The sequence below is a fragment of the Hemitrygon akajei genome, chromosome 24 (assembly GCF_048418815.1).
Source record: "Hemitrygon akajei chromosome 24, sHemAka1.3, whole genome shotgun sequence".
NCBI classification, from domain to species: domain Eukaryota; kingdom Metazoa; phylum Chordata; class Chondrichthyes; order Myliobatiformes; family Dasyatidae; genus Hemitrygon; species Hemitrygon akajei.
This window is the reverse complement of record NC_133147.1, coordinates 5,952,541-5,964,764: the sequence shown is the minus strand read 5'-3', so window position 1 is coordinate 5,964,764 and position 12,224 is coordinate 5,952,541. Positions and strand designations below refer to the sequence as shown.

At 46.7% G+C, this 12,224-nt stretch overlaps 1 protein-coding gene across 4 annotated transcripts in view; it reads right to left on the bottom strand.

Moving 5' to 3' along the window:
* The window catches only part of cdk20 (cyclin dependent kinase 20), a 135,916-nt gene that overhangs the window by 20,593 nt on the left and 103,099 nt on the right, over positions 1–12,224 (bottom strand). For 3 of the 4 annotated variants that reach the window (XM_073028252.1, XM_073028253.1, XM_073028254.1), the window contains one exon: positions 1,401–1,690. In XM_073028252.1, the coding sequence (XP_072884353.1) occupies positions 1,401–1,690 (290 nt within the window). Of the gene's footprint in view, positions 1–1,400; positions 1,691–12,224 lie in introns of those variants that run through there. The other variant, XR_012096188.1, reaches the window with a different exon arrangement.

The following is a 12,224-nucleotide window of genomic DNA, read 5'->3' as shown; positions in this document are numbered from 1 at the left end:
TGAAGAATTGAAACCTACCAAATTTTGAAAGGCCTGGAAGAAGTGGACACGGAGAGGATATTTTCTATAGTGAGGGAGTCCAAGATCAGAGCACACAGCCTCCGAGTATAGGAATTTCCCTTTGGAACAGAGATGAGGAGGAATTTCTTTAGCCAGAGTGTGGCTAATCTGTAGAATTCATTGCCACAGACAGCCATGGAGGCCAGATCATTGAGTATATTTAGAACAGAGGTAGATGGGTTCTTCATTCGTCAGGGTGTCAAAGGTTACGCAGAGAAGGCAGGAGAAGGGGGTTGAGAAGGATAATAAATGGCTGAGTAGACTTGATGGGCCAAAAGGGCCAATCTTTCTCCTTTGATTTATGGCCCAGGATAGAGATTCCTTTCTTTCCTCCAATAGTGGAGTCCAAAACCAGAGGGCATAGGTTAAAGGTGAGAGGGGAGAAACTCAAAGGGGAACCTGAGGGGCAACTCTCTCCACTCAGAGGGATACAGAACAAACTGCCAGAGGGGTTGTAGAGGCTAGGTCATTTAGAACATGTTTGGAGAGGGACTGAGTGGGCAGGCAGGGACTTTATTCCTTGGAGAGTGGGAGGTGTCTTGAACCAAGAGCAGAGTGAACATGTGCTTTTTGCCCGGGCAAAGGGAATAAAAGAGGGTGAGGGAGAGAGAGGGGGGCAACTTCCTCACCCAATGACCTGCCAGAGGTATAAAGATAAAGAAGATGTGTTGAAGGGTAGGGACCACCACTGGCTAAATTCCGTTCCTGTGTCCTGTGGTAAATTACTATTGGAGAGCATCCTAACTGGCTGCACCACCGTCTGGTAGGGGGATGGGGGTGGGGGAAGAGCTTCACAGGATTGAAATAAGCTGCAGAAAGTTATAAATCAGCCAGCTCCATCTTGGGCACTAGCCTCCCCAGCATCCAGGACATCTTCAGGCAGCGATCCATTATTAAAGACCCCGTCACCCAGGACGTACCCTGTCCCCTTGATACCATTAGGAAGGAGACACGCACTCAACGATTCAGGAACAGCTTCTTCCCCTCTGCCATCAGATTACTGAATGGAGACTGAACCCTGAACACTACCTCTCTTTTTTTCCCTTCTCTTTTAATTTCATTTTTGAAAAATATATTTCTTATTGTAATTTAGTTTTTATTATTCTGCTACCACAAAACAACAAATTTCATGACATATGCCAGTGATATTAAACCTGATTTTGAGTATTATGGGCCAAATGCAAGGAGGGCAGATGGGTATGATGGTTAGCATGCAGAATGTGGGCTGAAGGGCCTGTTTCTATGATCTGGGAAAGTGGTGAATGCTGTTGTGGGATAAGGGGGAGAATTTTGCCCAGTGGAACAAGGGAGATGCGGAGAAAGCGGGGTTTGTCACTTACCGGGGCGGTAGCCTCCCGCGGAACGCCCGTGGACTGGGCTGGTGTAGTAGGGTGTCACCCCGCCACCACTGCTGCCCTCGCTCTCGGCTGGGCTGTAGAAGGCATCGCTGTCGCCGCTGGGCAGCGCCATCTCATCCATGTAGGGCAGCAGTGTCTCCTGCCCCGGCCCCGGGCTCAGCAGTGGGGCCGAGGTGCTGCTGGGTGCCAGCCAGCGGTGCTGATCCATCGCCTCCTCCATCACAGCCTGTCCCTCCGCCCTCCTCCTCTGCGGCGCTCGCTCCCTGCCCCTGCTGCCAGAAGGGAGGGGTACTCGTCAAAGACTATGGCCAGGCCACGGGAGAAACCGTCACGAGACATGAACTCAGTTAACAGTGCAAGGACGATGCAAACCTCTCATGAAATAATCTCTACCCTCCAAATAAAGAAAGGACAGATTATTCCACACCACAGCTCGGTCCGGCATCGAGTTATAGTATTTATTTATTTAAAGACACAATACAGAAGAGGCCATTCAAGCAACACCAGCAGCAACCCACCTAATCACGGGACAATTTACAAAGACCAATTAACCTACTAAAGCTGTACGTCTTCGGACTGTGGGAGGAAAGTGGAGCACCCAGTGATCGCCCACTTTGTGACACATAATGAATGATGATTATTATTGTAAAAACACTTTTTCTCAAGCTGGTAAAACCTGAGGTACGGGCGTAGCCAAGCACGCTCATTTCTCAATTGCTAGGAACTTTCGGACCATTATAGCGGCGTTAGGTATTGTGGCTTTCTGAAGATTTATATGGATATTGCTAATTGTTTAATGCTATCGTGTGGTGCCTTTGCGATGGTACCAATTGTAGGTATTACTATGTCTCTTTTAGAAGAAGACAGCGAGGCTTTGAGAGGAAGTGCAGCGGCGGCCATTTTCAAATTGCTTCTCAGATCGGAGTTCTGAGAGGCGGGACTGCGCAGGTGCGTGAAGGAGGCCTGGGAAGGAGGGAAGATATAAAAAGAACGCAGCCTTAAGTAGCGGGCAGCTTCGTTTGCGGGCAGTGGAGTGAGCCGGGAGCAGAGTGTAGGGCTTGGGCTCAGAGGGCTTAGGCGGAAGAGGGCACAGTAGGCTTATCTTTCAGTTCTCCTTGTTATTTTCAGTTATTCGGGAAGTATGAGTGTGAGGGCAGCTTGTTGTTCTCGGTGTCGGATATGGGAGATCCTGGAGTCTCCGAGCCTCTCGGACGTCCACATCTGCGCCAGGTGCGCCGAACTGCAGCTCCTGAGGGACCGAGTTAGGGAACTGGAGCTGCAGCTCGATGACCTTCGCCTGGTCAGGGAGAGTGAGGAGGTGATAGAGAGGAGTTACAGGCAGGTGGTCACTCCGGGGCCACGGGAGGCAGATAGGTGGGTCACGGTCAGGAAGGGGAAGGGGCAGGTGCTAGAGAGTACCCCAGTGGCTGTACCCCTTGACAATAAGTACTCATGTTTGAGTACTGTTGGGGGGGACAGCCTACCTGGAGGAAGCGACAGTGGCCGGGCCTCCGGCACAGAGGACGGCCCTGTAGCTCAGAAGGGTAGGGATAGAAGAAAGAGGACCATAGTAATAGGGGACTCGATAGTCAGGGGTTCAGACAGGCGGTTCTGTGGAGGTGATCGGGAGTCCCGGATGGTAGTTTGCCTCCCTGGTGCCAGGGTTCGGGATGTTTCTGATCGCGTCCAAGATATCCTTAAGTGGGAGGGTGAGGAGCCAGAGGTCGTGGTACATGTAGGTACCAATGACATAGGTAGGAAAGGGGAAGAGGTCCTGAAACGAGAGTATAGGGAGTTAGGAAGGCAGTTAAGAAGAAGGACCGCAAAGGTAGTAATCTCGGGATTACTGCCTGTGCCACGCGACAGTGAGAGTAGGAATGGAATTAGGTGGAGGATGAATGCATGGCTGAGGGATTGGAGCAGGGGGCAGGGATTCAAGTTTCTGGATCATTGGGACCCCTTCTGGGGCAGGCGTGACCTGTTCAAGAAGGTCGGGTTACACTTGAATCCTGGGGGGACCAATATCCTAGCGGGGAGGTTTGCTAGGGCTACAGGGCAGACTTTAAACTAGTAAGATGGGGGGGGGGGTGGGAATCAATTTGAGGAAACTATGGGAGAGGAGGTTAGTTCACCAGTAGAGCAAGTAAGTAGACAGTGTGTGAGGGAGGAAAGGCAGGTGATGGAGAAGGGATGCGCTCAGCCCGAAGATCTAGGGGTGAAGAAAGAAAAGGTTAATAAATTTGAATGCATTGTTAGGGATGAAAAGAGAGAAGGAGGTGGAGAGTATCTTAAATGTATCTATTTTAATGCTAGGAGCATTGTAAGAAAGGTGGATGAGCTTAAAGCGTGGATTGATACCTGGAATTATGATGTTGTAGCTATTAGTTAAACATGGTTGCAGGAAGGGTGTGATTGGCAACTAAATAATCCTGGATTTAGTTGCTTCAGGTGTGATAGAGTAGGAGGGGCCAGAGGAGGAGGTGTTGCATTGCTTGTCCGAGAAAATCTTATGGCGGTGCTTTGGAAGGATAGATTAGAGAGCTCCTCTAGGGAGGCTATTTAGATGGAATTGAGGAATGGGAAAGGTGTAGTAACACTGATAGGAGTGTATTATAGGCCACCTAATGGGGAGCGTGAGTTGGAAGAGCAAATGTGTAAGGAGATAGCAGATATTTGTAGTAAACACAAGGTGGTGATTGTGGGAGATTTAAATTTTCCACACATAGATTGGGAAGCTCATTCTGTAAAAGGGCTGGATGGTTTAGAGTTTGTGAAATGTGTGCAGGATAGTTTTTTGCAACAATACATAGAAGTACCGACTAGAGATGGGGCAGTGTTGGATCTCCTGTTAGGGAATGCGATAGGTCAGCTGACAGATGTATGTGTTGGGGAGCACTTCGGGTCCAGTGATCACAATAGCATTAGTTTCAATATAATTACGGAGAAGGACAGGACTGGACCCAGAGTTGAGATTTTTGATTGGAGAAAGGCTAACTTTGAGGAGATGCGAAGGGATTTAGAGAGAGTGGATTGGGTCAAGTTGTTTTATGTGAAGGATGTAATAGAGACATGGAGGTCATTTAAGGGTGAAATTATGAGGGTACAGAATCTTTATGTTCCTGTTAGGTTGAAAGGAAAGGTTAAAGGTTTGAAAGCGCCATGATTTTCAAGGGATATTAGAAACTTGGTTCGGAAAAAGAGGGATGTCTACAATAGATATAGGCAGCATGGAGTAAAGGAATTGCTCGAGGAATATAAAGAATGTAAAAGGAATCTTAAGAAAGAGATTAGAAAAGCTAAAAGAAGATACGAGTTTGGTTTGGCAAATAAGGTGGAAGTAAATCCGAAAGGTTTCTACAGTTATATTAAAAGCAAGAGGATAGTGAGGGATAAAATTGGTCCCTTAGAGAATCAGGGTGGTCAGCTATGTGTGGAGCCGAGGGAGATGGGAGAGATTTTGAACGATTTCTTCTCTTCGGTATTCACTACGGAGAAGGATATTGAATTGTGTAAGGTGTGGGAAACAAGTAAGGAAGTTATGGAACCTATGACAATTAAAGAGGTGGAAGTACTGGCGCTTTTAAGAAATTTAAAAGTGGATAAATCTCCGGGTCCTGACAGGATATTCCCCAGGACCTTGAGGGAAGTTTGTGTAGAGATAGCAGGAGCTCTGACGGAGATCTTTCAGATGTCATTAGAAACGGGGATTGTGCCGGAGGATTGGCGTATTGCTCATGTGGTTCCATTGTTTAAAAATGGTTCTAGAAGTAAGCCTAGCAATTATAGACCTGTCAGTTTGACATCAGTGGTGGGTAAATTAATGGAAAGTATTCTTAGAGATAGTATTTATAATTATCTGGATAGACGATAGACAGGATCTGATTAGGAGTAGCCAGCATGGATTTGTGCGTGGAAGGTCATGTTTGACAAACCTTATTGAATTTTTTGAAGAAGTTACGAGGAATGTTGATGAGGGTAAGGCAGTGGATGTAGTCTATATGGACTTCAGCAAGGCCTTTGACAAAGTTCCACATGGAAGGTTAGTTAAGAAGGTTCAGTCATTAGGTATTAATGCTGGAGTAATAAAATGGATTCAACAGTGGCTAGATGGGAGATGCCAGAGAGTAGTGGTGGATAATTGTTTATCGGGATGGAGGCCGGTGACTAGCGGGGTGCCTCAGGGATCTGTTTTGGGCCCAATGTTGTTTGTAATATACATAAATGATCTGGATGATGGGGTGGTAAATTGGATTAGTAAGTATGCTGATGATACTAAGGTAGGAGGTGTTGTGGATAATGAGATGGGTTTTCAAAGCTTGCAGGGAGATTTATGCCGGTTAGAAGAATGGGCTGAACGTTGGCAGATGGAATTTAATGCTGAGAAGTGTGAGGTTCTACATTTTGGCAGGAATAATCCAAATAGAACATACAGGGTAAATGGTAGGGCATTGAGGAATGCAGTGGAACAGAGAGATCTAGGAATAACAGTGCATAGTTCCCTGAAGGTGGAGTCTCATGTAGATAGGGTGGTGAAGAAGGCTTTTGGAATGCTGGCCTTTATAAATCAGAGCATTGAGTACAGAAGTTGGGATGTAATGTTAAAATTATACAAGGCATTGGTAAGGCAAAATTTGGAATATTGTGTACAGTTCTGGTCACCGAATTATAGGAAAGATATCAATAAATTAGAGAGAGTGCAGAGACGATTTACTAGGATGTTACCTGGGTTTCAGCACTTAAGTTACAGAGAAAGGTTGAACAAGTTAGGTCTCTATTCATTGGAGCGTAGAAGGTTGAGGGGGGATTTGATCGAGGTATTTAAAATTTTGAGAGGGATAGATAGAGTTGACATGAATAGGCTGTTTCCATTGAGAGTAGGGGAGATTCAAACGAGAGGACATGATTTGAGAGTTAGGGGGCAAAAGTTTAAGGGAAACACGAGGGGGTATTTCTTTACTCAGAGAGTGATAGCTGTGTGGAATGAGCTTCCTGTAGAAGTAGTAGAGGCCAATTTAGTTGTGTCATTTAAGGTAAAATTGGATAGGTATATGGACAGGAAAGGAGTGGAGGGTTATGGGCTGAGTGTGGGTAGGTGGGACTAGGTGAGATTAAGAGTTCGGCACAGACTAGGAGGGCCGAGATGGCCTGTTTCCATGCTGTGATTGTTATATGTTATATGGGACAATATCTACCCTGTTCATGTTCCATAGTCTATCAATTTCCTCTTTAAATGTTAATGGTGCTTTTCACTTACTGATAGTGTAAGTAATGTGTGTTTGGAATGGCTCTATCTATTAAATAAGTTGTTCTTACTGTAATATTATATCCAGACGGTTATTATGGATTGTTTTATCTGTAATTAAGGATTGGTCATAATATATTTTGTGGGACTCAGCCTCTAAAACTGGATCAGGCTTGTATTTATTATTATTATTAGTTTGTTTTGTCCTTGCACAGTTTGTCTTTTGCACATTGGTTGTTTGTCAGTCTTTGTTTGGCATTGATTCTAATCTATTTCTTTGTTCTACTGTGAATGCCTGGTGACACACACAGTACGTACGCACTTTAACGATAAATTTATTTCCAACTTTGAACTCCAATTCCAAAGTGGCCTTCCGCTTCTTGGCAAATCAAACATGCATGCGCCTGCACCCTTCCAAAATGTTGCAAGAGTCTCTGCCTCTTCCACACCTCGCATTTCGGGTTTCAATCCACCCTTTCTAGGTGATGGGATACCTCTGTATCCCTTCAGTTATACAGGTATATGTATGAGGAAAGGTGGACACCCCTTCTGCCTCCCCTGCTGCAGCAGGAACAGACTGGTCTCTCCTTGTAATTAAGACACTCCATCCCGGGCAAGGTCCCGGGGAATCTACTCGCCAGCACTGTCAGCTCCTTCCGACAGTTTGGTGGTGAAACCCAGGTGCGGCCTGACTGAACGTGCAGGGAAGCAAGAAGCTGCAGAGAGCAGTGGGCTCTCATTAGAGTTTGAAGAGATTTGGTATGTCAACAGAAACACTCAAAAACCTCCATAGATGTACCGTGGAGAGCTTTCTGACAGGCTGCATCTCTTTCTGGTATTGGCGGGGAGGGGGCTACAGCACAGGACTGAAAGAAGCTGCAGAGGGTCGTAAAGTTAGTCAGCTCCATCTTGGGTACTAGTGTACGAAGTACCCAGGACATATTCAAGGAGACCATTGTTAAGGACCTCCAGCACCCAGGGCATGCCCTTTTCTCACTGTTACCATCAGGGAGGAGGTACAGAAGCCTGAAGGCACACACTCAGTGATTCAGGAACAGCTTCTTTCCCTCTGCCATCCGATTCCTAAATGGACTTTGAAACCATAAACCTTTGAATGCTACCTCACTTTTTAAATGTATATTATTTGTTTTTGCATGATTTTAATCTATTCGATATACATATACTGTAATTAATTAATTATTACATTTTTTCTTCTTCTGCATTATGTATTGCATTGAACTGCTGCTGCTAAGATAACAAATTTCACGACACAGCTCAGTGATAATAAACCTGACTCTGATTCAATGCAGCCCGGGCTCGTCTCTCCCCAGCAGGAAACAGCCACCCCGGGTGCACACTTCCCAATGCCTCGGTAAAGCGGCCAGCATGATCAAAGACCCCAACCCACCCCGAGCGTTCACTCTGCTCCCCCTCTCCCATCGGGCAGAAGATACGAAAGCCTGCGGTCACGTCCCACCAGGCTCACTTCAATCCCCACTGTGACTCTTGTAACACAAGGTGGGCTGTTGGCCTCACAACCTACCTCATTGCAGTTTATCTTCTGCCTGCACCACATTCTTCCAGTGGCATTTCCACTTTATTCTGCGTCCTTATTGTTTTGCTCACTGCACTGTGTAATATGAGCGGCTTGCAAGACAAGCTTTTCGCTGTATCTCCGTACACCTGACAATTAAACCAATACCAACACTAATCGTATCTACAGGAGGTTCTGCCCTAAGAGGGGAACGTCCATCATCAAAGAGCCCCACCATCTGGGCTGTGCCACCTTCTCACAGCTCCCGGCGGGCAGGACGTACAGAAGTCCCACACCACCAGCGACTTCCCTTCAACCATCTGGTTCTTGAACAACTTCAATCACTATCTCACTACAGCAACGCTCTGACCCCTTTGGTCTTTCAGTTTACTTGTGCCTTTTTTGGGAAAAAAATTATTTTTTTAATTGATTTACTGAGACACAGTGCAGAATAGGCCCTCCCAGCCTTTCAGGCGGTGTTGCCCAGCAACCCCTGACTTAACCCTAGCCTAATCACAGGACAATTTACAATGACCAATTAACCTACTAACCCGTACGTCTTTGGACTGTGGGAGGAAATCCACGCGGTCATGGGGAGAATGTACAAATTTCTTACAGGCAGCGGCAGGAATTGAACCCAGGTCATTGGTACTGCGAAGTATTCTGCTAACCACTACACTACTGTGCCATCCTATAAATTAAGAATTGTGTATGATCTATATCGTTCTTGCGAAGGCTTTTTTTCCACAGAGGTTGGGTGGGACTACAACCAGAGGTCATGGGTTAAGGGTGAAAGGTGAGGAGTTTAAGGGGAGAAACTTCTTCACTCAGAGGGTAGTGAGAGTGTGGAACGAGCTGCCAGCACAAGGGGTGCAGGTGAGCTCAATTTCAACATTTAAGAGAAGTTTGGATTGGTACATGGATAGTAGGGATATGGAGGGCTATGGTCCTGGTACAGGTTAATGGGAGGAGGCAATTTGAATAATTCAGCATGGACTAGATGGGCTGAAGGGCCTGCTTGTGTGCTCTACTTTTCTATGACTAATGATTAAGAAGGCGAGAACTAGAGGGCATGAAGCCATAGAGTCACACAGCAGGGAAACAAGCCCTTCAGTCCATCTGACCCATGCTGACCCGGATTCCCATCTGGGCTTGTCCTATATGCCCACACTCGGCCCATATCCCTCTAAACCTTTCCTATCAATGTACCTGCCCAAATGTCTTCTAAATGTAATTGTATCCACTTCATACTCGTTCCATATACCCACCACCATCCCCTCCAATACCTTTTAAATTTCTCCCCTCTCATCATAAGCCTCTGCCCACTAGTTTTAGACTCCCCTGCCCCAGGAAAAAGACCGTGACCTGCTACTTTATACACACTCATTGGCCACTTCATTAGGTACACCTGTACACCTGCAAATATCTAATCAGCCAATCATGTGGCAGCAACTCAATGCATTAAAGCATGCACACCCGGTCAAGAGGTTCAGACCAAACATCAGAATGGCAATGAAACGTGATCTAAGTGACTTTCACCGGGAATTGATTGTTGGTGCCAGATGGGGTGGTTTGAGTATCTCAGAAACTGCTGATCTCCTGGGATATTCAAAAAACAACAGTCTCTAGAGGTTACAGAGAATGGTGTGAAAAACAAGAAACACCCATTGAGTGACAGTTCTGTGGGTGAAAATGCCTTGTTAATGAGGGAGGTCGGAGGAGAATGCCCAGACTGGTTCAAGCTGACAGGAAGGCGACGGTAACTCAAATAACCAACAGTGGTGTGCAGACAAGAATGTCTGAACACACAACATGTAAAACCTTGAGGAGGATGGGCACAACAAAGTGGCCAATGAGTGTGTGTCTGTGTGTTTTATAAAGCCTTTGTCAGGCCACCCCAATCTCCTACACTCCAGGGAAACAGTCTGGGGCAACAGGACGGGGCAGTATGACAGCACAACAGTTAGCGCAATGCTCCAAAACGCCAGTGATCAGGGTTCAATTGCTGTCGTTTATTAGCCTCTATGTTCTCCCTGTGACTGTGTGGGTTCCCTCTGGTTTCCTCCCACATTCCAAAGACGTACAGGTTAGGGTTGGGAAACTGAGGGCATGTTACATGGGCACCAGCGTGGCGACACTAGCTGGTGCCTCCAACACCATCCACCGATCTTGATGTAAACCACGTGTTTCACAGTGTGTTTTGATATTTCGATGTACATGTGACAAATAAAGCTAATCTTTCATCTTTACCCTGCCTCTTCTTGTAACTCAAGGCCTCCAAAGTTCAAATTTATTATCAGAGTACATCTATATCACCGTGAGGTTCATTTTCTTGTGGGCATACTCAATAAATCCAATAACCAACTTGGGCGTTAAAAGGACAACAATCTGTGCAAATACAAAAAGAAATAAATAATAAATAAATAAATAGATAGATAGATAGATAAATAAGCAAGCTATAAATATGGAGAACATGAGATGAAGAGTGAGCCCATAGGTTGTGGGAACATTTCAATGATGAGGTGAAGTTGAGTGAAGTTTTCCCCTCTGGTTCAGGAGCCTGATGGTTGAGGGGCAGTAACTGCTCCTGAACCTGGTAGTGTGAGTACTGAGGTTCCTGTACCTTCTTCCTGATGACAGCAGGGAGAAGAGGGCATGGTCTGGGTGGTGGGGGTCCCTGATGATGGATGCTGCTTTCCTTCGACAACGCTTCGTATAGGTGTGCTCAATGGTGCTGGACCTGGTAACATCTCGTGAATCTTTTCCACACTCTTTCTCGCTCAAGGATATCCTTCCCAAATACAGGTGACCAGAGCTGCACACAGTATGCTCAGAGTGCAGTCAGTCCCCAGTCCCGTCAACAACTTGTACAGCTGTGACGTGAGGTCGGTGCTCCTGTACTTAATGTTAGTGGTAAGGTCAGAAGAAGGGATGTGAACTAGCAAATGCACAATGCTGACCCCTCATTCACCACGCAGGACCCCCTCAGGTAACAATGCAGACCACAACTGAATGCAGGGAGACCAGGACAATACCAGGCTGACTGGTGACAAGTGCCATACAAATGCCACTGAACAAGACGTCCAACAGGAGAAATATCTTGTGAACGCCCCCTCCTCACCTTCAGTGGATTACCAGTACTGTCAGCGTCCTTGGAAATTACCATTAACCTGGAGCTGGACTCGAGTAACCACATAAATACCGTGGTTACAAGCGCAGCTCAGAGGTGAGAGATACTGAGGAAAGTGACTCACCTCCTAACTCCAAAAGCCTGTCCACTTTGTACAAGGCTCACGTCAGGAGCGTGATGGAACACCCTCCACTTGCTTGGGTGGAGTTAGTCCATGCACTCCACATCCGCCACATCACCTTTCCCCATCTACAAGTCAGGACTGTAATGGAACACTCCCCACTACCCTGGCTGAGTTAGTCCATGCACTCCACATCTGCCACATCACCTTCCCCCCCATCTACAAGTCAGGAGTGTGACGGAACACTCCCCATTACCCTGGCTGAGTTAGTCCATGCACTCCACATCCGCCACATCACCTTTCCCCATCTACAAGTCAGAAGTGTGACGGAACACTCCCCACTACCCTGGCTGAGTTAGTCCATGCACTCCACATCTGCCACATCACCTTTCCCCATCTACAAGTCAGAAGTGTGACGGAACACTCCCCACTACCCTGGCTGAGTTAGTCTATGCACTCCACATCTGCCACATCACCTTCCCCCCCCATCTACAAGTCAGGAGTGTGACGGAACACTCCCCATTACCCTGGCTGAGTTAGTCCATGCATTCCACATCCGCCACATCACCTTCCCCCCCCATCTACAAGTCAGGAGTGTGACGGAACACTCCCCATTACCCTGGCTGAGTTAGTCCATGCATTCCACATCCGCCACATCACCTTCCCCCCCATCTACAAGTCAGGAGTGTGTTGGAACACTCCCCACTTTCCTGGCTAAGTTCAGCTTCAATGACTCCTAAGACAGCATCTAGAGCAAAGCAGGCCATCTCTTCCACAAC